Here is a 27,849-nt window from a genome sequence, read left to right on the forward strand (position 1 = left end):
ACTCCTTCCCTTTCCCTGTTTTTCTCCATAAAACATAAGACTGTTTTACTCCTAGCAATGTTCTTGGATTTCCATCAAAAATAAACAGCAGCTTAAGTACAAACGAGGACCAGACTGAAAATTCCCCAAAGTATTCATTGTTTAATAATATATTTCATTTATTCTGCCAACTGTTAAATTATGCCTCTAATGGTGTGCTGTAAATATCAGTCACCGCTTTGAGAGTGCTTTCCAGGTTCAGCTTTGAACTCTGCTGCTTACCATGGCTGTTTGTGGGCACACAGTGAGCATTAAGGGCGAATTAAGTGGTTCGGATTATTTGTTTAAATGAATATGGTCCGTGGGACCACTCGGTGTTTTTGCCCCGAAAGAATTCAGGACCGTATTCCACAGCATTCCCACATCTCAGCGGTTGCTTTCATGAGCACAGATCTGTAATGGCTGATGGAAATGATGGCCAAAAGTATGTAAATGAGACTAAAGTTTGTCATAAATCTGAATTTTATTCCAACCATGTGGATTTGGACCCCTGTGTTGCACTGACCGGACCGCGCTGCTTTCCATAAACTCGACCCAAAGCCACTAACTAGACGCACATGCCAGACGCCCTCCTCGGAGTGTTTTAGTATCTTCAGCAGAGATTGTTCCATGTTTTAGGGGTTATGTGAATGACAGCAAACATGCCTTTCCTTTTAAAACATCCAGTGCAGATTTCAGCATCACGTTCGACTGTTGGAGTACGTTCATTCACTTAAAATGAAGGAAATATTGTTTGGAAGCATGTTTTCAAGTTAAGGACTTTGATAGACCAATGTAACATTCAAACAAGAACATATTTTTGCAAATCGGACATATTTAAAGGTTTGATATGGGGAGTTCAGTCATAGCGGTGGTAAAGTTAAAAGATACTGTCAGCGTACCTTTGCTTTTCCATTCGTCTCGTCTGTGCAATGCTACGTTAAAAATTCAGAGTACGTCCTTGCTGAGTTCTTCTGCCATTCCAAGCGCTCTTATTTCTTTTCTTTGATCTGCACAATCACCGTATAATTCCAGTTTACGAGGGCTGTTCCGTAAACCGCTACAACTCTACTCTGTCGAAACTGTAATTGCGTGAACCGTAAAACGTAATTCAACTTTTAATTTTAGGATATTTGTTCAGTGGGGGAGGAATGTCAGCTCCAAAAAAACAGGTTCAGTTTTCACTGACAATCTCTGCTGGCACGTTAAGCAGCAGCTCCAACCACGAATGTACAATCAAGCATTATGAACGGTACTTTACTTTTTTTGTGTGTCGATCAAAGTCCCATGAGACTTCAAACAGCCGATCATCCAAGACAAAAACTTGGCATACATGGCATACAATGAGAAACCTCTCAGCTGAAATCATTCCATTCAACTAATCCAGATGTTTTATTATTTATAAGAATTTACAAGAAATGAACTGCTAAACTGAATTTGTACATAAACGTTATTAATCAGATGGAATCTACTAGTTGCTTGCAAAGCTTTTCTCTGTTCCCATTAGAAATGTAAATGTGTGAAATTGCACAAATGTTGGTCTACCCTTGTTTGGTTCTGGGTTTCTTTGTGGCTTTCTCTGTGGGGTCTTGTGTATGTGCACTATTACCACCTCTAGATGGCGCCAGATCCATCCTGTCGGAGGGTGTGAGTGACATCACCGGTACACCTGACTCGAATCTGGCTCATCAGCGGCAGGTTCAAGAGGAGCTGACTGCCAGTTCTTCGGCGCCTGAGTGTTAGCCAGTAACGGTACCTCTGAGCCCCTCGAGTTTGTCTCTGTGTTCTTCCTCGTTGATCAACTCCTAGTGATTTTTTCCTGTCGCTCCTCCTGTTTTCAGGTGATCCCTCGTGATGCCCTGGATCCACTCTGTGCTGATCCTTCCTGGCTTTCTGATCAAGCCCTTTTCTCGTGACGCCGTGGAACGTACCCACTGGTTGCCCGAGTTCCCAGACTCACCTCCAACGTGTGACAACAAGTTCCTCCTGGATTTCCATGACTGGCAGTCGCACCGCTCCTCTGTTCCTGCTGATCCTGGGCCTACCTGTCCGCCCTCCGATGTGCCCTTCCGTTGCCTTCTGGTTTCCCGTCAACACGCACAAAAACCACCTGGACCCACAGAGAGACTGAGACCCCGGATGTTGCAGTTCCCTCCCAAAACCTCGAACCAACTATCCACAAGTAAAATCTGTCCAGTTCGTTTTACTACGCTCTCTTTTCCGATGACCCTGAACTCACCACCCTGCTCTGCTTCTTTAGTGTGCCGATTGTTCCCTGAACCCGTTTCCCTCCTTGGACCAAACCTGAGCCTGCATAACCATCTCCTGCCGCGTTTCAATAAACTTATTTATTTCATATCATACTCCTGTGTTGTGTTCTGCAGTGTTGTGTTTTGCATGTGGGCTTGAAATATGACACCCATCATGACAACCCTAGATTATCTGAACCGAATTTGCAAAGATCTCTTTGCTAGATTTGTTAGACAAAAATATATTAATGATATTTTTTGTGTTTGGGTCAGATCGCCAACTTTCACAATTAAAACCATGTCAATGCTACACAGGGTCAGAAGGGGGCGCCATTTCTTGAGAAGCTCAACGAACATTGATGATGCTGTCGATGGACATGAGTCAAGTTTAATCAGGTCAAATTGCTTTATATTATCAAAAAGCCGAACAGTCATCGATTATGAAACAAGTGACGAACGTTACATTTGGTCAAACACACAAAACACATGAAGCATGTTGATCGATGTTTCGCTTCCTAGTCTACACAGGCAGGTTTTCAGTCTTCATTTCGAGGAACTCTGCGTTTTAGCATCTTTGCAGTTTTCCGAACGTTCGTTCCAGATTTGTGTCGCGTAGAAGCTGAATGCTACTTCTCCATGTTTGGTTCTGTTCTCTGGGGATGCAGAGCAGAACCAGAACCCAAAGACCTGAGAGGGAGGGAGGCCTGGAACAGCGTCCAAGAAATGAAAATGAAAAGTGTTTGGGGTGAACCACCGAGGAATATCGCTACACAACTGAATCTTAAAAGGAAGTGACAAAGCCATCACCGGTGCCGTACGACTGTATTTAAACAATCCATCAATGTCATGTTTCTGCCTGTAGCATTCCTTCAAAAGCCTGGATTAAAACTTTTTTTTTTTTTTGCATGTTTCCTATCAGGATGGAGGAAGTTCTTGCATGTGGTTTCAGGAAAAACAAAGGATGGATTTTCAAATAAAAAAATATAATATTTTTTAACCATCAGAACAACACACATCCTGCAAATGACATGTGGCGTGGAGAGAGCTTTCGAAGCGCGTTTCATCACAGCTCACCGCTGGATGGATCCGTGCGTGAATGGGGAGACGGCCTCGTGCTTTTGGCTTCTTCCCCTTCAGACCTCGCCGCAAACGAGCGCGCGCTCATTTCCCACGACGAGAGTCTGAGGCCTTGAACAGCTCAAAGGCCCGCGCGGAGCAGGGATCTCGGCTGGGTTATCTATCAGCACCCTCCGCCAAAAGATTACTCACAAGAGCGCCATTAGTTCCAGAAAGCTGAAATCTACGACAGATTAGTAAATTGTAATTAAACTGACTCATGTTTTTGCTGAGAATTAAAAGGATATAGTCCAAGTCATTTTTCAGTCGAGAGAGAAAAAAAAGAGGCTAATATGAGTGTGAACATTTTGAACGGATTCAGAGCCTCGAGGGAAATCAAAGGCCAAGATGGTATGAATTCATTTACATGCTATCAGGCCGTTAACGCCGGTTTTCCGCCGTAATATCCAAAATACATAAAAAAAAAAGAAGAAAGAAATAAAATGCGCCTACAGAACCGCAACCTCTTCACTCCTATCTCGGAGGGAGATTAATTTTTGCCTTTCAAGTGCTGACATCAAACGGGGAAAAAGTAGGATTTCATCTACCAAGCGTTCACCTGCATGCAAACGACATCCAGAGGTGCCTTTAATGCATCAAATGAAGTTTGATGCATCGTGCGCTCGCAGGCCAACATAAACACGGCGCTGTTTGCTTTTGAATCTGGGATGAAACCTCGGGACAGCCAGCCAGGGCGTAGACGTTACGGGGGGAGCTAATTTATGATTTCATTCTCCCCCCTCGCTTTGTAGTTTCTGAAGTGAGGAGAAACACGGCAGAGTTTTCAGCCAGCAGGTAGTTAAAGTTGCGTTTTATTCAGAGCCAAATATATGGTAGTTTGTATGAATTAATATTGATGCACTGCATGGTAATGATACAGAAATTTATGATTACTCTGAGCAGGATTATATTAGAACTGGCTATTCTAACCTAAGAAAGAGTGTCATTTTACATTTATTTTCCAAAATTATGCCAAGGTAAACATTTTGGCAGCTTTTGGGCTTATTGATCACTTTTTTTTTTTTTTCAAGGGGGGTGATGAAGGTAATGCAGAATAGAATGATATAATATAAGAAAACAAGGATAAAATGACATTTATTCAGACAACAAAGTAACAATTTCAATATGCAGATTCACACGAAGGTAGAAATATGAAAACAAAATTCTCTGATTCAAAGAAATTTACAACTATTTTCTTCGATTTTTGACAGGAATAACCATATTTTTCTTCTTCAATTTAAGATGATAATAAAAGAGGCCATGTCTTTTCCTCTAGACATGTATCTGGGATCTCTCATCGCAGGATCATTAAGTCAAGAACGTCAAATATCTTCAAAGAACAAAAACCTCTCGTGACGACTATCTGCCACTTGAACTTCAGCACGGTGAGCAAATTCTAACGAATAAGTGAACGCTTCATACACCGAAGGACTGAAATTCAGCAAAAGAGGCGTCTTTAAGTTAAGCCCTCGTTTATTTTAGAGGCCGATACGCGTTTTGGCGTGATGAAACAAAACATCTGTCGTACGTCCTGGATGCCGCTTCCTCCGCTCGCAAACACGTATCCTGCGCCTGTAGGACGAGTGTAAGTTTTAAAGTAAGTGAAGAGGAGCGAAGGAAATGATCCATCACTCGGCGTAAACTCTAAACAGCCTAATGACATGTGGCAATATAAAATGGAAAACTCAAATAAACACCGGTGCGTCTGTTTGGAGGGACTCCTGGTACAATAGCCCAAACACTGGGCATTTGAGTAATCATTACCAGTCATAACTCAGCATGCTGGGGATGTTAAATAAACAGTATACTTCTGTAAGGCATATACAACAAGGCCCAGATTTACTTTAGCGCTATCACTGGAATCTGTGAGGTAAAGGACACTCACCAGCCATGCCAGACGATCTCTTTTAATGTCACGTCACGTCTTTTCATCAACAGTAGAGCTTTTCTGTCCGCTTGTTACAAAAACTTACTACTGTATCCGTTGGTGGGCCGAGAGCTGATTTGTGGCCGCTATATGGCATAAAGACAAACCCAAGCTGTTTTGAGACCTTCATACTCACTCTGTGCATAGAGTGTTTGATTTACATCGCATACATGCCTGCAAGAGGCACCAGTGGAGACTTTGTGTCTCTGTTGCTTTCTCATTCTTCTCCAAACACTCCCCTGTAGAGGAAAATGTGATTTTCACAGCTAAAAATAAAAAAAGACTTACCATGTCATGTGTACAAACGGTCATTAATAACATTCTTGTGTCCTTTAGCCAACCCTGATTGACCCAGTGACGTTGTTGTCACTGTTGACAGTCCGGTAGACACTGTGCTCTGGGGACCAAAATGGCAACATTTCTTACATTTTCGGAGCAGTCTCCTGCTGTTTGGTGATGATGCCCAGATTTACCTTAACAGATAATCCATGAATCTAGGTCAGGGGTCCCCAAAGTCGGTTCTCGAGGGCCGGCATCCTGCATGTCAGAATGTCAATGTTCTTCTTAGGCCTCTAACGAGCCAATCATTGGATCCAGGTGCGTTAAATCAGGGAGAGAACTAAAACATGCAGGATGCCGGCCCTCGAGGGCCCACTTTGGGGACCCCTGGTGTAGGTGATCTCACAGACATCACTTTAAAAAACTGAATGCCTAAGTTTAGTAACCTCATTCTTGTTCACTCATAGTAAAACAGATATTTAGTTTTTTTTTGTTCTAAATAAACATTCTTCTGTCCTTTGAGTCAAATAATCGGCTGGAACTTTGGAGTCCTGTATGATTATCATCTTAAATTTGACAAATGACTTTGCAATTGGTCTCTGTATTGAACATCAAACATGAAATTTAAATAGCCACTGCTCTTTTTCAGATTGCAGTGATTTGCTGTACTGATTTAATCTGGATTGTAATTTTTTACTCGATTGTTTTCGGTGCCGTTTTTTTCTTTTTTCATGTGAGGCACTTTACAGCCCCGGTTTTGAACTTTCCTAATTACTTTCTAAGCAGGCTTATTTTCAAAGACAAAATATTTACGAAACTCTAACATCCAGAAACGATGTGGATGCCGGTCTTACAGGTTGGACTGCGAGTCCTAATAGGTTCCCAATTGGATTTGATTACACGGCAATTATAAAGACTTCTGTGAACCCTACCGGGTCGGGTCGGGCAACGAGAGCGAACGTTGTTAACGGACATGTTAGTGAAGCCCAGGTAAGGCGTCAACAGAAGGCTAAGCCCAACAGGGAGCTGAAATTGAGGCTATTACATTATTTGACTGTTGTTCTTCAGTGTAATTTTGTGCAATTTAATGAAAGACAAATAACAGAAAAATCGCTTATTAAATAAAAGATTAGGGAAGAATTGCAGAATAACCTTTTCAAAAAGTATGTGATCAAGTTGAGCGTCACGTTTTCAGCCTCGCACACAGTTCTGCTAATCACCCGGGGCTCAGCTTGGAGCCACTCGGCTTCCCAGCTCCTATACGCTCCTGTTCTCATCTCCTCGAATGCGATGCTTCAAATGCATGTTTTCGATGAATTTGACCAACGCCTGACCTCACGGCGTCCCAGTTTTCCCTTTTCACCCAAGCTATCCTTCCCATTTGGCATCTTTCACTGAGATTCTTCCAATTCCAGTCCAATCTAATTTAAACGCGAAACACATTTTGAAAACATCAGATGGTTGTGCAAGTGCTGCACATTAAGAGAACAGCTAAATACAGTAAAGAAGAAGAAGAAAAAAGCTAAATTAGATACATTGTTTTACTTGTAGGTTACATGCATGTAAACTGTTCGTTGCAACTGATCTCTTGTCCTTGTTGTTTCATAGTTTCATACAATTTTGGTTATTTCAGTGTTTTTTTAATTTGATAATAGACAACTTGGACCAGAATGCATTGGGTGAAAAAAAATGAAACAATGGTATGATATTCTCAAAATATACCAAAGTGACCACGCTTTCACTGTGTCGCCATCTTAAAAAGTTAAAAAGAATAAAAAAACAAACTCATTAAATAGTTTTTGATGAGTTTGTTTATTTCGCTAAGAGAACAGCTGAATGAAGTAAAATAAAAAACAAAAGTAGATAAAGAATACCCAACTCAAGGGCAGTGATCACCTCTTATCCTCCGCTGTGTCTTTGGAAGAAACGTAGAAACTTTGAGAGCTTGGGCCCGTTGAGACATTTAAAAGAAACGAAAGGAGACAAAATGGTCTTGAGTTTAGCAATTTGCAACAGCTGGCAAAAAGAAGAAGCTTGTTTTCAGTACAGATTTGACTTGATTTCATTTAGGCATTGTTACAGAGGATGAACGGAGTGAGTGTCATGTTTTTATGGGGGGGGTTTTTTACGGGAATGTAGACTGGACAGAGCTCAGCATAACAACTGAACTGAATCCAATCGCCCCAAAACGGAGCACGACGGTGAGAGATACATGGAGTAAAGGACTGGTTCCAGTACAGCATTCTGGGGCCAAATTGCCATGGGAGATTAACACCTTCCCCAGATTAATCAAGAATTTTGTTTCTTTTTTCCACTCCTTTTTTTATGATTACTTTTGTAAGACTTGCTGTGAGAATAGCCCAGAAAATGTGGATGATGTAAAATCACATTTTCACTAGATTAATGTTAGCTTCCCGTTTCTGCCACCAGCTTCCACAGCTACTGTTCAATGGCTAACTAATCCTCCCGCTGGATTTCACAGGCCTTTGCTATGTTTTTTGTCCCATTTTTCTTCTCTGAGATAAAGATCTCTCCTTTTGACATTTCTTGGACGATTCTTTTGCCATATTTCCAACATGTAACAGTCCAGGTAACTTGAGGTGTTCAATCTCAAGCACACTTAAAGTCTCTGAATGAAGTTTTTGATCGGTTGCATCATGTGTCTTCATAACTCCTCGCTTGGTTTGCAAAAAGTGTGCTCAGTGTTTCTTTTTTTGTTTTGTTTTGTTTTGTTCTTTTGAAACGGTTTTGAATTTTGCCAGCAACACGTCATCCGCTGGCTCAGCACCGAACAATTTCATCTGCAACCGTACACGTAATTGACACCTGCGTCCATTTGCACTCCATCTCTCCAATGTTTTCGCCAGCTTTCAAATTCAAAATAAATGTCTTACAAGATGTCTCTTGGCCCTTCAGTATGTGTGAAAACAAGCCTTCCATTTCTTTCTGCCGGGTCCCCGACAGACATTACTGACCCAATATCCTGTTTCAGAGAGAGCGAGCCTCTATCGTGTTGCTTTTGGCCCCTCACCAAATCGTAAAAAATATGAAAATTACCCCTTCAGTCGTGGCCTGCAGCTCTTTAGAAAAGCCATTCAGTGCTCATTTACACAAACCTCCACATGTCCCAGAGGCTAGACTTCACCGGGGGTTGAGGGGTCTCTACACTGCCCGCCGCCTGCTGTTGACCTCAAAAACCTCTCACCTCCTTCCATTTGGAGGAACTAAATAATCAGAGTTGTTTTGAGCTGTTTGTTTCGGCCCCATAACTCAGTGGCCACATGGCGTTGCAGCAATGCAGAGAGCCCAGATAAACAGCGTAGGCTTCCTCTCAGCTCGTTATCAGCTTTCTCATACTCTCGCTGGCCTTCGCTTTTGCCCTCTCGTCGCTTAACGTGTCACATCCCCCTGGTACCCAAAAATAACTCAACGTGCCTCCGGGTTGCACTGCTTCTCAACAGAGACTCGTTCGCTGTGCCGTCTTCCAAGACGAAGACAGTGCAGAGACAGAGAGATCGAGTAAGAGCCACTTGTGCTTTGAGAGCTACAATGTAATGTCAGTTAAGTTGATGGCGCTTTCAAAAACGGCATCATTGCCTCATCACTGATAAATACCGGAGAGCATTGCCAAAATATGAGCAAAACATTCAAGGATATGAATAGCTCCTCCTCAGATCTCGCCTGAACGGATAAATTCCCTTTCGGTGAGTCTGCGTCAAGTATGATTAATGCTACTGCTTTTGATATGAAGCGAGCAAATGAATCAAGCTCCGTCCAGGCCGAGGAGGAAAAGCGCCGTTCAGAAGAGGTCGGGATTACCAGCATTCCCAAGACGCTGAGATATTCAACAGATTCCTCAAACACATTCATGCGCAAACAGAATCAGGTGTCAGGTGCTGCGTTGGGCCCTGCCAGCGTCGGGTTGTGATCATTAAGAACATCGGACGGGCTTGGCAGCGTGAGCGATCTGAGCAGCAACCGGCCTGCTCGCCAGAGACCGGGGCTTTTACTCAAACAGATGCCTGCCTTTATGAATCGTGGCACATCCTCGGGAAGCGGGCCTTGCATCACATTTGTCTGTCAGCCGGTTTCAGCAGGAATTCTTTGGAAGCGGAGCCCTAAAAGGCACCCTGCGTCACGGTGCGAATAAACCCGAGACGCGTGCTTGCGTCTTCGAGTAGCACAAAGAGGGAAAGCGGACCCAAAAAAGGTCCAGATGGCGTGATTCTTGGTGCACGATGGCCAGTCAGTCAAGCATCCCGTGTTGTCAAATAGTCCCCCCGGCTGTGAGTGCCTGGCCATCACTTTTAAAAGTTTAACTTGGCACTTCATGACAACGTGCGCAGCATGAGGTCACTGATGAGGTGTGAGGGTTTCACCTCGCAGACATGTGAGGAGGTTTTGGAGGGACATGGAGGGACTGAACGGAGCTGTCACTGGGTTATGTTGCAGCGCCCTCCTGTGGTAACTTTTAGTGTTAATTTCCTGCCAGCCCCATGTTCATGGAGAACCAAGGCGCATGCTGAACTTTGTCTAATGTTCAACACAGAAATTGAGTAAAACCTACATGAGGGTTTTCTGATTGTCCCACTTGACAAATGATACTTTTCTGCAGTTCCCAGCACGTCACGCATTTCTTTATCATAATTGTGTTGTTGTTGGAAAGCAAAGCAGTTTTGGATGAGTCAGATCAGCAAATCAGACATCTCGTTATCAAAGCAACAGTTGTTGATTGATAGCTTCAATAAAGCTAATGAATCCTTCCCAATATTATCGGAAAGCTTTGTATCATTTCCTTGTCTTCTCTTAAAACTACTAAGTAAAAGAAGCAGCATTAAGTTTCTTCCCCCCCCTCCATGTATTCCTTTTGGATATGTTTTTGTTGCTTTGTTGATGAGGCCGTGTACTGTATGTGTTTACTGGAATATATCCATGTCACTTCTGCAAACTGTGTCATGCGATAACGTTTGGAGTGTGAGAAAAATTCCCCTGGCTTTTAAGTATTTGTCCTCTCAGCACTCAAAATAACAAAAACATCCAAAACAAAAACAAACATTTACATATTTGCAATGAAGCTCATTAACAAATGGGTCTAAATAAGCAATGTTTTTTTGGATCATTAAACCACTACTTGCTCAAGGGCAACAAGATTCAGAGAACTGCATCCAGTAACCACTAATAACTCTGAGGGAACAAAGCTGTTCTTATTGCAGTGAATCCTTTGGGTTACGTTAGCGCGGTCCTCTGAAGTAGTGAGGCTGCGTTTATTGATTGTGTGCATTATGGGTAAGCGCGTCTGAAGCCGGTTTGCTAATCTTCAGTGTTTTCGCTATAGGAACTGTTTCAGGCAAGAAGCGTCGTTGTCTGAGGTTCGAACTTCATTACTAGGATGAAAAGCTGATTACCAGGCCAAACAAAAGTCCTGGCAGGACTGTGGAGGTTCTACAGACTACTTTTCGGTCCAACACTCCTTAAAAGACTGTTATAAACAGCAAAATCGAGTTGCATTGTTGTGATATGCTGAAGACAGTGTCAGAAAGAGCTGGAGCTTCTTAAAGAGACAGAAACCAATTTCATGATTTGGAGTCGTAGTCACATTTCTTTTATGGTATGTTGGTCATAACATGTTTATAACTACCAAAGTTAACACAGTTACTTGATTGTGCTTTAAAATGACTCTATGTGCCTTGAAAAAACATAATACCACACCTTTAGAGTCTTTACATTTGCTATTACTTATTCAATTGTCTGTTATTGCTGATTATTAAATATCTTCCATTCCAAGTTCAATTATTAGAATTTTTTGGGGGACAATTAAAATTTTTTGTAAAAGGTTGAAAGCAACTTTAACCAAGTCACTTTTCAAATGGTCTAAAAAAAATAGTTACAGAAAATCTGTAACATGAAGCACTAACTATAGTTGAAGAAGACGTACAACACACCTTGATCTCAGAGACATGACATCCCCCCACTTCTGCTGCCTCTGATTACATTTTTATATTACTCACCAAGATAAAAAAAAAATGTTCCTGAGTCTTTAAGCAGTAATGGACTCCATGGTTCAGTCTGAATGACTGGCCCAGTGCCCCTTAGGTCCATTCCTCAGACAAACACCATCAAAATGTACATCAAACTGACCTTTGTTTGTTTTTCAAACCACATAACCTATAAGGAAGATATTGAAGGAAATCAAAAAATGTAAACCATAACTGGTTTACATTTACCAGCTGCTTTTCATGTGTCCGTTTTGGACTGTCAACACGTGGTTTCACGTGTTGACTATCAAGATGTTTCCTGAGAATTGAACAACAACAACAACAACAACAAAAGCAAGGGAAAAGTCAAACAGGGTTTCTTCACCACGTGTATCTGGAGTCAGAAGCAGACATCTTGGAACAAGAGTCCCACGCTGTTGATATTGTGTGAGAAAGCCGACATGCGTGGCAGTACATAAGTGAGCCACACTTTTTCTGCGTGTTTCCTCCTCCAATGCTCAATCACATTCCAGACAGCGAGCTCAGTCTAGTTTTACTTTGGAGGAATGAGGACGGTTCAGTGGGAAGATTACCATGAATACCAACGCTGTTATTTCTCCTGATTTTTATCCAGCTGCCTTTTTTTGTTTTTTTCTTGCACCAATGCTGAGACACGTCTGAAACAATAAGGCGATCAGAAAACTGTGTTGGTTGATAAGAGAAGTGAACAGTGATCTTTGCACACTGTCCCAGTTGAATAACCGCAATGAAATTAAGCAGAATAACTTTTATTTAGTCTGGATTTACTCTTGAAACATTTAAGACAACAATTTGTTGAAGCAAGATTCTTTTAGGAATTTCCATTAAATTTAAGTTTAATTTAGATTAAAGGCATTTAATCTGAATTCCTTTGAATTTAGATTCAAAGGAATTTTTATTAAAATTTATTAAAATTCTTAATAAATGTAATGAATTTGGATAATTGTCAATAATCAACATGTAAATAAAATGATGTCACCAAATATAATCAGTGTTGTGACGGAGGTGCATCCTCAGTTCAAACTGAATTATTTGTGGACATTTGCTGACCTCTTCTGGTGACTGTGGGAACTGCTGGCTCACTAAACAATGAGCAGACGGTTTGCAGAGAACTCAAACAGCTAATACAGAATTTCTCATGTAAAGGTTTTACGATAAAAGACACCCGACAAATTATGAACTTCAATTAGAAAGAAGGAGGAGGATATATATTTTTATTTCAGCCACAAACTTTATTTTCTGATAGATGTGGATGAGATTTAGGAGGGAACAAAGGATTGAGTAGAATTGATACAGATAATCCAAGTCACACTTTTCCTTTAAGAGCATAAATGTAAAGGCATTTTTACTTCGATTCAGTCCTCCGTGTAATAATGAAAGCGTTGGTGAAACGTCAGTATGTGGCAAAAAAATAAAAATAAAAACAATGAACACTAATTTTGTTTGCTTTGGGTAATGTGAACGAATGCAGTGGGCGGTTGAACTTTTGACCTTTTAAACTTTCATTAATGTCTCGAAAACAAAAGCAGCTCAAATGTCAACTGACTCCAAATATATTTGACATCATAAGTGTGGGATGGGGTGGTTGACCTCCTGTGACCTCTGGAAACTTTTTTTATTTAACATCTTCAAAATGTCAGCAGCACAAAGGAACATTTTTACGTTTGACACCGACTTCACTCGGGCCTCCAACTAACTTCAACAAGATGCCACTTTGATCCCCAACATCAAACTGCGTTTGAACAACATCGTCCCAGTTTGTCCTCGCCGCCATTTATGAACCTTAATTGTCTGAGTTGAGCTAAAGATTGCGGCTGAGCAAACAGTACTGGTTTATGTATTCCCGCATCCAGCCACCCAGCTGGAAGCAGCTCCATCGTATCAGCGACCAGACAAACTCTTTTGACTGTGAAATGGAAAGTCTGGCTGTGATGGTTCTCTTCGCTCTGTCATCTTAATCTTCAAAGATATTCCGAGAAGCCGAACCTCCTCAGTAGTTGGTCCTGGACGTTCTGAACGACCTCCATTCACACACACACACACACACACACACACACACACACACACACACAGTGTAAGAACACATACGCATTCTTCTTGGCGGTGCCGCTCTATCATTTGGATCTCCATGAGACAAAAGGGATCAAAGCCAGTTGTTTGATGCCATCTTTGCTGATAATCCGACCCAATCTTGCGCCTTTTTTTTGTTTGGTTTCGCTTTGTTTTGTTTGGTGCCACAAATTGAAATCAAACAGCTGCGTAACGTTTCAGTGAAAAGGACCACACAGACCGAGCGCTTCCAGGACTCAAGATTCCTCTTTAACTTTATATTTCAACTTCTTGTCACAGGCTGAGATAGCTTTGTTGTTATAATTCAATTTTAGCCTAGGAATTGAGAGCTTTCATCTTGTTGGACTTGTTGCCATCTAGTGGACAACACGTAGACTACACATAATCTCAGAAAACTTTTTTTTTTTTTTTATCTTACGCCATTTTCCAGTGACAGAGAATGTATGTGGAAGAATACCTGTAGGTAGTGAGTCAATACATTGGTTCAAAACAACTAATGTTTATTTATAGAAAACTGTCAGAGGTCAGTGCGTTACAAATTCAAAGAATAGTTGCATAAGAGCAAAAACTTTAATTTATGCCATTATGGCTCTTGCTTTTAAAAATCTCTCCTCGTTCCTTTTTTTTTTTTTTTTATTATTTATTTATTTGGTTTTTTTTTACAAAATGAAAAAACCCTCCAAAACATTTCCAGTTAAGATGCTAATATGTGCTGGATGTGATTCTACTACAAAATGTTATGTATTAAACATCTCCAAAGAGTGTGCAGACCTTCATCCCTAATGGAAATAACCATAATCTGTAAAGGAACAAAATAAAACCAAACTCATATTTTACCCATCAGAGCCCATCGCATTTGGCTCCAGTCTCCTTAAAAGTACCTTCTGACTTATCGCCTTTTTTTTAATTTTGTGGTCTCAAGGGAAGTGTGCTTTGTCTGTTTCCTGTCTACTAATTTAAAAAATCACGGTCTGTTTTAGCTGTTAACAAAAAAAAGTAAGTAAAACAAATAAAACCAATGAGAACAATTAGCTTTTATTTTTTCTTATTATTATTTTATTTGCGCATTCCTATATTTTGCACTATTAAGTCTTAGTTAAAAGTGTATAAAGTCACCAAAACGTTTATGAAACGGCAACATAAAAATAAACCTGCTCAACCTTCTTGAAGGGGAATGAAACGGCAATCCTGACATGTTTCTCAACTTTCAGGAGATTTTGGGAAATTTCTTGTAATACAGGAACGTTCATCTCATCGAATGAAATGAATGTCATTTACGATGGCCTAGCCAAAGCCCAGACATGAATCCAATTAGCAGTCTGTGGCGAAACGTAAAAAAAAAAACGAAGAAATGTCAAAGACGTCTGTAAATATGCTAAACTGGTAGGAGCGCTTTTAAAGATTATTCGGAAACATTTGTATTTCAGAATATTGTGAGGTAGTTTTTAACAGTTCTGAGTGTAAGCGAAACACGAGGGGCTTAAACTTCTCCTCACCTCTCACAGTGCCCCAGTGTTTACATAGAGACCCTTTATCACCTTAAGTGTTCTTCTTCAGAGGGCCAAGCTGTGATTGCAACTTTCCGTCTCACTACCAATAAAGGCCTGACAAAGAACAATGGCTGTCATTCAGGATTCCTGTCAGCAGGACGGGTGTCCTTGTCCCGGGGTCAGGTCTGGGGTCAGAAGTGTCCCCTAAGCAACGGCCCGGTTAATGCAAACACATCGTTGCCATGGAGGCAGAGACACAAATCAGTTCAAAACACTCATGGGGGCCCACCCCAGAGGACAGCAGAGAAATCCGCCGACATGGAGGAGTCACCGGCCGCCGAAGACAAAAGGCTGGATTTCATAGCCGACTGTGTGCTGAGAACTCTCAAAGTGAGGCCGGACAGATGGGAAAAATGTGCGTCCGACGAGGACAGCAGGCGGGCGCTGCTGGACTTCCTGGACGCGGCCGAGCAGAGGACTCTGATGGTGTCCGTGAGCGCAGCCGGACTGCTGGAGGCCGCAACCTCGTTCGCCGGCAGTCGTAAAAACAAGGCAGTGTACTTTATGAAAAGAGACAAAGCCGCGCTGAGTCCGGAGTCCATCAAAGACAGATTGGTCTACGGAGACCTGTCTTCCGCTCCACTGGACCAGTTTTCTGCTCTAGTTGGGGAGGTAAGTGAGCAGCAGAGCAGAATGCAGTAATGATTACACCAGGCTCAGGATAAGCAGATGGATTTCTGCTCATCCACTTTGAGGCTGGATCTCTGATTACGAAGGTGTGCCATTACACAGATAGATGATTCTCAGGTATATTTACTCAAGATTTATCAGCTTCACACCAAGGCAATTAGAAAGCAGGGGGATTTGTTTCACTTAAAGTAGAGGCACATTGTTCGACTGCTCTGGAAAAGCAGGAACTTCTGAATGTAAAGTACTTAAAAGTATTGAAAAAGGCACAGGAAGTTGAATCGTGCTTCACGTCAAGTTAGTGATATAAATAAACTTTTTAATCATGTTCATATTTATTGAGATGCACCAGTATGTAAATTTGGTGCACTGTTCTTTCAAGCCTTTTCACAATGGCCTAGTCAAAGTCATGGTTAAAGTTGCCTTTATGTCAAACCGTTTAAGCTCTTCACCTCTACGTGGTTGGATGGTCGTAATTAAAGGGGCGGTAGGATGTATTTTCCAGTCATTTAAATATACGATCAAGTAACTATGTTGCCTCCAGTTATGAAAATGTTTGAGGGCAAGAGATTGATTGTCAGTATGTTTTTTACACAAAGACTTCTTTTTCCCAACACCTGTTTAGGTTGTCGCTCCACTGCTGACCAACAGGCAGAACCACATTGAATGGCCCCACGTTGTGTCTCAGGACGTTGAGCGCCATGTCCAATCTCTCAAAACCGACGTGCTGGTCTTGTCTGGCCAAGTCCAAGGCAAGACCCTGCTTCCTCTCCCAGAGGGCTTCGAGAAAGTGGAACAACTTGCCCTGGAGGCAGAGCAAAGGTAAGACAGGAGCGCCGACTCTCGGCGTCGTTATCGAGCCGTCGTTCGTCCTTCACCGTTTCACCGTGTTCACACGTCAGCGAGGCGACAGCGGACAGGAGCGTCATCCACCCTTTGGAGTCCGCGGTGATCGAGTGGAGCCATCAGATCGGCGCCGTCCTCAAGAAAGACTCCTCCGAGGCCGTGCTGGGAGGACAACACCCCACGCCTCACACCGAGCTGCTCTTCTGGAACAACAGGTCAGCACCTCCACGCTTCACAGGGCCACTGGAGCCGCCGGCTGCTTTTTGGTAAAGCGCCGCCTCTGGCTGCCGGAGTCCATCTCCGTCCCCGTCCCCGCTGGTTCGACGCCGAATTATTTCATCAGCTCTTGCTGCTGCACCGTCAGGTTCCAGAACATCTGTGCAGTGGAGTGAAAAATGGAAATTTTTGGCCCAGTGCTCCGTTCGTTTCTCCTATTGTAGGAAATCTGCTTTCATAGCAGAATTATTGCTAAATTACAGCAAACTGCACCTCAGGTGTTAGATCTTGCAGCAATGAACTGCAGCTAACTGTTACACGACCGGATGAGAAACCTGGAAATAAAAAAAAGGGACATAGTTTGACGTTCCATCTGCTTTCTGACGGATCCCAAAGAGAACTTAGTTTTGTTCCGGTGCTTCAAATGATTCTTTTTGACTGTCATTCAAAAATGAATCCATCAATTCATCAATGAGATAGAATCATGTTGCTGTGGGTTTTTTTTTGCTTGATTTCTCCATTTCAGCAGGCGAAGCAAATTGGAGATTTATGTTAATCATGACACAAAAAAAAAATTCCATATTTACCAGGGCTTGGTAAAAGTACTAAAAATGTGACAAGTTACAACAACAAACTTTATTAGTCAATCAATCAAAAATGTATCTGCAGCACATTTCAGCAACAAGGCATGTCAAAGTGCTTTACGTCATCGTAACATAAGAATACAAAGTCATAGAACGCACAGTGAACAAATGAAACCTTTCGATAAGTGCCAGTTAATCTTTTGAAAAGAAACTTTAAACAAGCGTGTTTTTAGTCTAGATTTAAAGGCACTCGGTGTTTCAGCTGTTCTGCAGTTTGCTGGAAGTTTCCTCCAGATTTGTGATGCATGGAAGCTGAACGCTTTAACACATATTTATTGGGATTGCATGTGATGGACATGAAGAAATATGAGTCATTCTGTGGTTTCCCGTCAACTAAAGAAAATACGAGAACAGGACTTTCAAAGTGAGTGCCTGTCCTAAAAGTTCTTGAGGGGGAACCCTGGGACTCCCAGTGTGAATCTGGGAATTTGTGAAGATTTGACTGAAACATTTAATTTTTTTCTCCACCTGTAAGATATGCAGATTTGGAGAACATCCACTCTCAGCTGACCTCCTGCAAAGTGAAAAAGATGGAGGTGTTGATGGAGGCTGTGGAGAGCAGCTATTATCCTGCTCTTGTTAACATGCAGCGAGACGTCCTTGCAGGTGAGGTCGTTGCTTCGTCTGCGGCGAGACGTTTATTCATCTATTTTACAAGCAATAAGTAAAACAAACGGATCATTATCTCTTGGCAGCTCTGGAGGAAGCCCAGGACATTTGCATCTACCTGACGCCCCTGCAGCGTCTGTTTGAGGAACTGGAAAACATGGAGCTCCCTGGTGTCAAAGGTCAAATTAAAGCTTTCATGCACACGGTGTGCCTGGTGTGGGCCAACTCCAGACACTACAACACACCAGGACGCCTCGTTGTCCTGCTGCAGGAGACCTGCAACCTCCTCATACAGCAGGTTGGCCCAGATTCTCTCATTATTGATTTTTTTTTTTTTTAAGAACACAGGATTCTGGGTAAGATTTTGTGCTTCTCATTGAAAATGTAATATGATTCGGGGAAATTGTTTTTTTTGTGCTTCGTCTTCATTGTGAGACCTTCCACTGTTCCATAGGAAGTGCATTCTACGGTTTTTGTTTTTTGTTTTTTTTGGAGAAGGGGAGCGAGCGAATAATAATCTTCAGAAATCAGAAACCTCTCAGACGAAGGTCCTGTCAGTCACCAGGGCAAGACAGGGGGACAGGGGGATGAAAAAGCTCAGCAGGCCCAGGGCAGAACTGAGCTGCAGGTTGATTTATTTCCTATGGAAAATAAGCACAGCGAACACAGAGGTTTGAGTTTAGAAAACAGCCGGTGTTCCGATGCATTAAAAAAAAAAAAAGAAAGAAACTCCCTGTTTATTGTGTCAGTTTGAAATATTTGCATTATTCATCCCGGAGGCTATGTTTACCCCATGAGCAGCAGAATATAAAGTGAACTGATAAATGCATTACATCTGGGTTTTGACATGGAGCTCCACTGAACAACAACAGCATTATGATCGCAATAAAATAATAAGAATAAATACGATGAAAAGTAACAAATCAGCCAGGTAGAGACTTATGCAGTGCCAGGCAAAATTATTCACAGCCTTGTATATTTTCCACACTTTCTCAACTTAAAGGCCAAAGTGTTTTAGTGGGATTTCACCCAGAAAAACACAGAGCGGTGGGATGAACCCGTCCGCAGGACAACTGTCAGCCATGTAGTCCACAAATTTGGGCTTCGGGGGGGATCTTATTTTAATCTATGGCCAACGGCAAACATTATGGAAAATAAGGTCAGACGAGACCAAATTTTGAGTTTTTGCTTTATCGGCTTTCATCTGTTGGTTTATTTTTCTGTCAGGAGTGCCTCCAAATTATTTATGAAAAAGTCACCTGTTCATGATTTTTTTTTTTTGCATCGATTTTACTTCAAATATTTGATATTTGAACTATTAAAAACATAGTTATAAGCAGTTATAAAGACCTGGAAAAAGTTTAGACTTGAGTTTACTATAAAATGAACATCATGTATCATTTTACTATGATTATTACTCAATACTTGTCACATAAACACCCAATAGAATATACTGAACTGTGCTACTGAACAGGAAGGAAATATGTGAAAATGTGCAAAGACTTTCGCAAACCAGCTCATTTGCTTTCCGTCAACGTTTTTATCAGTTGTGGCATTCCTGCAGGAAACAAAAAAACAAAACACTTTTCCTGCTTTCTTTGCAGGAAACCCTGCAGTTAGATGTGAGCATTTCATCTCAGATCTGTAATCCTTTTCATCTGATAGAGCAGAAGGTTTCCACAGTCTGCCATGAGACGCCACGGCTCAAACAGCTGAAGATTTGTTTCAACCCTCTGCTCTCCAAATGCCAAAGAGTTTGCTGTCGCAGGAAGTTCTGAGCTCGGTCTCGCTGCTGACAAGAGTTTTTACATGAAGAAGCATTGCGGTTGCTTTTGGGATCCACTCATCTAAACTCAACGATCGGGTCAACGGATTTGAACGCTGTCAGATTGCGCTTAATCTCAGGCAGTCCTCTCTGGAAAATGCGGTTTCATTTTAAATCTAAAAAAAACAACAAAAAAAATGTTACGAAACCTCCATGATTGTCAATGTCGAGCCTCATGTGGTTTGACGATCAGTGACGTGCACAAACACTTTGGGTGGCAGGTGGGTGAGAAAAAAAAAAAAAAGAGCACCTTGTGTGGCACCTGGAGCTGCTGGCTGCCTTAGTTGTGTGACATTATTTCACAGGCACAGGTAGAACATCATGTGTGCATTCGTAGTTCACATCGAACTACAGTAATTCAGTTCAGTTAATTCAGTAATTCAATTACAACAGCACTTAAAACTAGGAAATGTCTTGAGGAATTTAAATGGGGCCGACCAAAGTGTGTCTGTCGGTTGGAATTCAGCATTTTGATGCTAAAAATGAGCTAAAATAAGGTACAAAGCACTCAACAACATGTGGAGGGTCACAAGCATGTTGAGTAAAATGAATGTACTCTATTAAGTATGTTAAAAATAGTGTATAAGGTAAAATGACCCCAAATGCTAATGTTAGCCTAAATGCTAATCATTTTAGCTATGAAATAATAGCCAAAAAGCTTATTTTAGCAGAGTCAGTGCACCTTGTGCTAACGTTAATGCGCTGCCTCAGACGTTCACTTCGCCTCACTTCGTTACAACAAAACGCTCGTCTCAAATGTACTGTAGATCACAAACCTAACAAAGCCAAGCTAACATGTTATTGATCTCCAACAATCAGGCCAGGGTGTATCTGGTTCCAGAGGAGGTTCTGACAGGAGAACCCGCCGAGAGTCTTCTGAAGGTCCAGACGAGCCTGGAGGTCCTGCAGCTTTTCAGAAGCACCTATGAGAACCACAGGGCCAACCTGAGGAAGTACCAGAAGAATGGGATCATGGTTAGGCCTTGGGATTTTCCCCCAAAGCTGGTTTTCTCAAGGTTGGATCAATTTATCAGCACACTGGAAAATATAAAGGTAAACATGGGAGGGCATTCAAAGATGAAAAAGCAGCAAAACCTTATTTCGGGAACTAACTCGACGAATGAGATCCTAAAGTTGTGTTTGATTGTGATGTGCTTCCCTGTGTTGTTTCATCACAGGACATCCTGTCAACGTATTTGGACCTGATGAAGCTCGAGAAACTGGAGATTGGAGGTGTCCGAGGAAGAGCTCTTAGCCTTCAGATCCAGTCGCTCTATCAAGAGTTCCTGGACTCCTACAGGGTCTTCACAGGAAAGCCGTATGACTGCTTGGATGGTTCCAACATGGTATGTATCACAACTGTGGATTGTGGTGCTCTTTCAATGCCCACTGGGAAATTAGAGGGTTGTGTATCCGTCGCAACTCTATGGTCAACTTATTTATTTGAGAACAGTGAGGTCTTCTCCAGAATAACTTACCGCCACAGCTGCCTGGTCACTCTGCTTTTTGCGGAACAAGTCGTGTTCCTGCCAAACCCCTTGCCCTCCAACCCCCCCAAGTTCCTCCCAAATCCCCCCCTCTACTTTAAATGCCAAGTAAGTTGCAGATTTTCCTCTCCTCACGTTTGGACAAGGCAATTTATTTTGCTTGTAAGGAGCAGTCAGTCTTAGCCGAATAACTCTGGGAGTCGGTGAGATGTAAAAAGCAATATGCTATGCTGGCTTTGGGTTACATCGGCCCCGCGGTGTGATGCTGCAGCCACCGTTCCCGCTGAGCAGTTTGCCTTGCAGGAATTCGAAGGAGATGTGAGGGACTTTAAGCTGAAGGTGGATGACACAGATCGCCGCCTAGGGGCAATCTTCTGTCAGGCTTTTGATGATGCCTCTGGACTGGAGCACACCTTTAAGGTCTGGTAGCACAATCTCCATTCCTTACTTGAAAAAAATCCGTGGGCACAGGCCTATGTGAACATTTAAATTTCTCTTTTTCTTTTTTGAATTTCTCTGATGTTTTCAGGTCCTGGAAATGTTTGGCGGTCTGATGGAGCGTCCGCTGATCGCCGTTGACGCAGTGGGAAAATATCCCCTCCTTTTGTCCATGTTTGACAAAGAGCTAGACTCCTGTAAACATCTTTACAACAAACAGATGAAAGCTGTAAAGGAGCTGGGTGAGATTGAAAGCGATATCTGTAATATTAGCTCAGTTTGTGAGATCAGGCTTAGGAAAAGATTCAAAGCCTTACTTTATGCTTCGGAGCAATGTGTGTGTTTTGGTGAGCTGGCTTTTTATGTTTGAATAGGAAGGGCGTCTTTGATGAAACTTCCTTACAAGCCTCCATCAGAAAGAAAGGGGAAAAAAAGCTGAATAATAGTTAAGGAAATAATTTTGTACTCAGTGAACAGTGACGTCCATTAGAATGCTTCAAGGACACCCTGAAATTTGTGAAACTTTGAATAGTCTTGATATCAAAACTTATTAATTTAGAAGAACACAATCATTGGAAACTTGCTGACTTCACAAGTCCTAAACGCAGCACACCCCCGTTGTCAAATCACATTTCAAAGCCTCTCCTGTATCACGCCATGTGACCGGAGTGCTTGACTGCGTAGAAATAATTCTCATTCGCCACATTCAGGTCGTTCTGCTTGCTTCCCAAAAGAACAGTCATGCCGTCTAAAGAGGAAGGCGGCGCCTCTCGTAATCTGAGGAAGGAAGTTTAGTCAGTCAGGTAGTGTGAAATGAAAGTTGGACTGTGAAGAAACTTGACAAAAATACTAATTTGAAACAGATTTCTTCATCTGGAGTTTTGGCTGCTTTTACATGGAAGAGTTTCTGCCACTGTTAGATGTCTCTCTCAACCTGACAGGGACCCTTTCCTCAGACAGGTGGGCGATATATTTAGCTAAAAACAAAAACAGAGATGTTGCGATAAGAAAACAAAAGAGTGGACCGGAGTCAGCAATGATGGAAAGATGTATTGCCAATTATTTCAAATGATCTTTTTTCCCCCCTGCCTTCTGTGTTAGAACCAATCAGATTTAGGGTTACCCAAAAAATCTGTCTAGAACTTATTTAACATATTTACACAGACATATCAGAAGGATATCACGGCTTAGAAGAACATTAAGCAACATTTTGAAGACCAGGACATTTTTAGCTAATATTTATTCGCCACATATTGCATGAACACTCCATATCGGTGTAATTCTGTGCAATGTTTGTCCTCCTCAGGCTCAGCACCAACCAATAAGAACATGCCGGAGGTCGCTGGAGGGTTGAGATGGGCTGACGAGCTACAACAGCGCATCCGGGTCCCCTTCTCCAAACTGAGGCACTTCATCCCCTCGTGAGCTGCTCCTCATGTTTTCAACAAAGATGAAAGAAAAACAACAAAAAACAAAACAAAAACAAATCAAACTTGATGTTTTTCCTCTTTTCTGAGGGTCTCAGAATGAAGTCACTGCTTTTAAAAGCCTCTTAAAAAAAGTGACGTAATAAAATCGACATGAACTTTATTGTAAACTTTCATCAGGTGCTTGGACTCTGTGGAAGGAGCCAGGGTAATCCAGAATTATGAGGAGGTGACGCAACTGCTGGACAGGTATGAGTGTGTGCGTGTGTGTGTGCGTGTGCGTGTGTGTGTGTGTGTGTGGGCATTATCTCATCTTACAGTGTATGTCATCATGTATGTGTCACTGAATAAAACAACAGGACAGAGAGGGTGAGCAGGAAGACTTCGCTTTACTTTCACTGTAAGTTGACAGCAGAAAAAAAAAAAGCGCATTTATTAAATAATAACCGTTGATGACATTTTTCCACCCCCACGATGCTGTGGGTTTTTTTTTTTTTTTTTTTTTCCTTGTAAAGTGAGCATTTGTAATTTTGTTAGTTTACTGCCTAGCATTCATGAAGCGGTCTCTTGTGGATCGGCGTGTCGGCATGCAGTTCTGGCCGTGATTTATGTTCTCATTACTTCGGTGCTGCTCTGCAGATCATTCCGCAGGACTCCCATAATCCCACATGCACTGTCGCTGCTCACTGATGCCAAGTGAGCAATGGACTCAAACAACACACACACACAAAAATAAACCTTGTGGTCACTGAAAAAAAAAAAAAAAAAACCATGAAAAATGAGTGTTCATTTAGTATGACATGTTCTGTGTTCGTAAACATCTGAGGGAATATTTCAACACATTCCATGAATATATTCAGCCTTTTTTCTTTTTTTGCCGCTTTCACTGGGTTAGTTAAATATCATATTAGAATCCAAACAAATTTTACCTTAGCTGCAACGCGGAATGGTTTCTTTATCTTTCGCATTTCCAAACAGGCGCAGGGTGAAGTCCAATGTTCTGTTTTGCTCTCCGAACTGATATAAATCACCCAGAAGTGTCTTATTGGCAGCCACGATAAGAGATTAAAAACAATTTAAAAGTTGAGCAAGACTTTATTGAGCTCCCTGACTGGAATACTCCTTGTGGAAACACTTTTTTGATGCGAGAAGTTATTTTTTTTATACATCCTTATGTTATGAGGTTGCGGTTCAGCCCAAAGTTATTCATACTCCTATTAGATTTAGGTTTGAAAGCAATCATTAATTTGGTTTCTCTTACTGGAATCTGAGCGGAATCCCACAGAGAATCTGTGGAGAAAGTCAAAACTAGATTTAGCCTTCCAGTCGTGGAATTGCATCTCATAACCAAAGACAAATGCTTGGAAGAAGAGCAGCTGAAACATGAAAAAAACCTCGTCAGCAACTGTAACGATTTGACTGCTGTGTGTTTGAGAACCATTTGGAAATGTTTAGATATTAGTATGAATTTCTGACGGGTGTTATTTTCTGAGAGATTCATGTCTCGTTTCCTACGAGATACAAACTTCTCAGATGACTGAATATAAGTTTTACAGAGGTTTTAATAACCGATAACAGATTATTTACCAAAAATGAAAAAACAGCAGTAGTAGTGACGATGATGATGATGGCCCACCGTCCTTCACAGACGTGTGTTTGTGCTCCAGGACAGCAGAATGTAACGAGTGCATTACCTCCACAGGGCGCCATCAATTCCTGCAGAAGCATGTTATTTACCCATTCGTTTAAATTAGCCGTGTGCCAACAGAGACTGGTGTTTTAAACCGTCTCTCCTTTTTAGAGGCAGATTAATTCATGCAGAGCAGTACCTGTGAGTAAGGCCAAAATGGACCCACACATGTTGCAGTTGTAAACGAGGACTGATTACCGTAACATCTGTTTTTCCGTATAGAGCTTTTGTTGCAGCAGTACAGATCAACATATGCTTCAGAAGAACAGAGACATTTCTTCTCCCATTGGCTGCAAGAACAAAATAGTCATCCAGTCCTGGTTTTGGGCTTCTTGCTCCTTGTGCATATATATATATATTTTTTTTTGACTTTTGAAGTGTGTGTGCTGCAGTAGCAGAGACTTACGAAGACTTCTAATGAATTCTGCACTTGATTTCTTGTCAAGTAGGACAGATTCTGGCTAGAAAGCACATTGTTCTTTTTCTTACCAGAATAGAGAGCAAGTCTTTATGTTCTTGGAGAGTCGGTATTGACCTCAATTCATTTTGTTTTGTACTATTATTATTAATGTAAAGTTATTCAGGTTTATTTAGGGGTGAAAGGATTAATCTAATGAATGGCGATGAATCTGTTGTCAGTCGTTTAGTAATTGATTAATCGGTAACTGGTGAGCTCAAAAACAGAGTTTGTTGAGAGAACATCATAGTCAGAGCAGCAATTAAGCCAAAACTCTACAAAATTAAAACACACATTTTTTATTTAAGATACAAACATGTCTGTCTGCAAGTATATTTTACCCTAAACTCCTCAAGTGGTCTAGTTAAAGCATTCAGATGAATGCTATGTATTTTTCTTGCTTGCAAAAGGAATTGAGTTGTTTGAATCTTTCAATGCATTTCTAATATTAGTCAGTTAGTATAAAAAAAGGGCTTAAGTGGTTAAATAAAAATTGTAGCACATGGTGATAAAAAAAAAAGATCAATCACAAAGAATAATCGATTTCTAAAATAATCAGTTACAGCAGTAGGTTATCTGTTTTTAGGATTTTATATGTTCAAACTGTGACTTGACCTTTATTGACAGGAGAATCGACTCATTAGTTATGGAGTCACTGCTATAGACCCTCATCTGACAGGGAGTATTTTTTTTTAAAAAAAGGTCAGTCGATGGTTTTTCTTCATCGTCTTTTTAAATTATTTGCGCATGAAGTACTGTATATGTCACCACTAATTTCCGCCCATTTTGTTGCAGAATCAGAAGACGCTGTCTTTTGACGTTGTACTTCTTTGCCTCTCATTTCTTACTAAATATTTAGAGTTTTTAACCAACATCGTTTTCCCTTTTCAAAGCATTTCTCATCAGTAACAAACTTTACCCACATTGATCTGAGGCATTATGGATGCTTTCATATTCATGCACATTTAAGTCACAAAATAAATACAGTCTGCCAAAAGAACAGGTCAGGAATGACTCAGAGGATTGATGTTCTTTGAAATTTTTCTTGAAGTTAAATCCACTAAATTGCATTTGTAATCCAAAATAAAAAACCTTTTGTTAAGGACAGACGCTTCATATCTGTAGTACAACGATGCAGAACCACAATACTAAAAATTGAACATTTTTTATGATGTGGAAGTTACCCAGATGAAATCGGGGAAATTTCATCTCCGATATGCCCTTAAATAATAAATATTATTTTAGATCCAAGATGTTTTCAAAACTAATGACAAAAGATAAATAAATACTCCAACAAGGGGACGCACCGATCCACTTTATTCACTACTGAACCCGATATCCGAGGTTTAGTACGGACACAGGAAAGCAGTGCTGAATGGGCTAAAAAACGCTTCTCCTTTAAAACACAGGCATTGTCACGTTTTGAGGCCGAACGCAGCAGAGCCAACTTGTTGGGAATGAGTGATGAATTTAATGAAGATGACAGAGATGCAAAAGTCCAGGCAGGACAGAATGAGCAGAAGACTCGAAGCTCAAAACTGGCAACAAAATAACTTGACAGAAGGATAGAAAAAATGAACACAAGTGTGTTCAAACATGTGAAAACGGCACAACTTTAATCCGTTCAGTCCGTGCAATAAGAAGTCAGATGCAAAATAAACAATAAAGAAACCGAACCAGATAAAAAGAATAGGTTGGCGGCCCTGCTCAAAACTAACATTTTAAAGAAAACCCAGAGTTTTTAGCCGAACTTTTTAAAATCTTTCGGGGGATTAATGATTTTCTCATTCTCAAAATGTAGTGTGTGATATGAATCCTTGTGCTACTGCAGCCCCAGATCGAAGGTGCTTCTTTGGCGCTTCACAAGCTCACAATTACTCCTTCACTCCGTGTCCCCCAGAACACACGGAGTAATGGGATGATGAACACGACCAGTTCTTTGCCCACAATTTACTCCCGTCAGAAATTAGGGCCCTTCTTCCTCGGTAATAATCGTCTCGGCTGCCACTATTATTATACATATTCCATTTAGGAGCAGGACTGGCATCCTCTCTCATTTACCCCCGCAGACAAAATGCGGCGTGATTTATGGCCGTGACCGAGGCATTTGATTGCCTCTGTGTCTGTGGCGCCACTGTCAGGAAATGAAGCTCGCAGCAGAGATTCAATAAGGAGCACGCGGCGCGCGCCCAACTTCTCCTCATAAATGTGGCTATTTACAGATTGATATAGACGTACAGAGCCCTGACATCTTGTCTGTGTGCCGCCTCTCGCAGATGAATCAGCGTTTATCCCCCATATTACGCACCACACTCACCTAACACTCCTTCACTCCGCTCCCTCTGCCCTTTATCGTTTTC

General features: G+C 41.5%; 1 protein-coding gene and 1 long non-coding RNA gene across 2 annotated transcripts in view; both read left to right on the forward strand.

Annotated features, from left to right (window-relative positions):
- Positions 1-1,022: 1,022 nt before the first annotated feature.
- Positions 1,023-2,341, forward strand: LOC129377591 (uncharacterized). Its single transcript, XR_008607944.1, has 3 exons — positions 1,023-1,770; positions 1,860-2,200; positions 2,279-2,341. It is a non-coding gene; the product is annotated as an uncharacterized LOC129377591 (long non-coding RNA).
- A 13,064-nt stretch (positions 2,342-15,405) lies between these two features.
- The window catches only part of dnah9 (dynein, axonemal, heavy chain 9), a 145,762-nt gene continuing 133,318 nt past the window's right edge, over positions 15,406-27,849 (forward strand). The window contains 12 exon segments of the mRNA XM_055057536.1: positions 15,406-15,467; positions 15,469-15,835; positions 16,476-16,672; positions 16,753-16,911; positions 18,032-18,162; positions 18,252-18,463; positions 20,810-21,043; positions 21,169-21,336; positions 21,781-21,897; positions 22,007-22,157; positions 23,222-23,336; positions 23,523-23,591. Coding sequence (XP_054913511.1) covers positions 15,406-15,467; positions 15,469-15,835; positions 16,476-16,672; positions 16,753-16,911; positions 18,032-18,162; positions 18,252-18,463; positions 20,810-21,043; positions 21,169-21,336; positions 21,781-21,897; positions 22,007-22,157; positions 23,222-23,336; positions 23,523-23,591 — 1,982 coding nt within the window.

The sequence above is a fragment of the Poeciliopsis prolifica genome, unplaced genomic scaffold (assembly GCF_027474105.1).
Source record: "Poeciliopsis prolifica strain line A6 unplaced genomic scaffold, Auburn_PproV2 SCAFFOLD048, whole genome shotgun sequence".
NCBI classification, from domain to species: domain Eukaryota; kingdom Metazoa; phylum Chordata; class Actinopteri; order Cyprinodontiformes; family Poeciliidae; genus Poeciliopsis; species Poeciliopsis prolifica.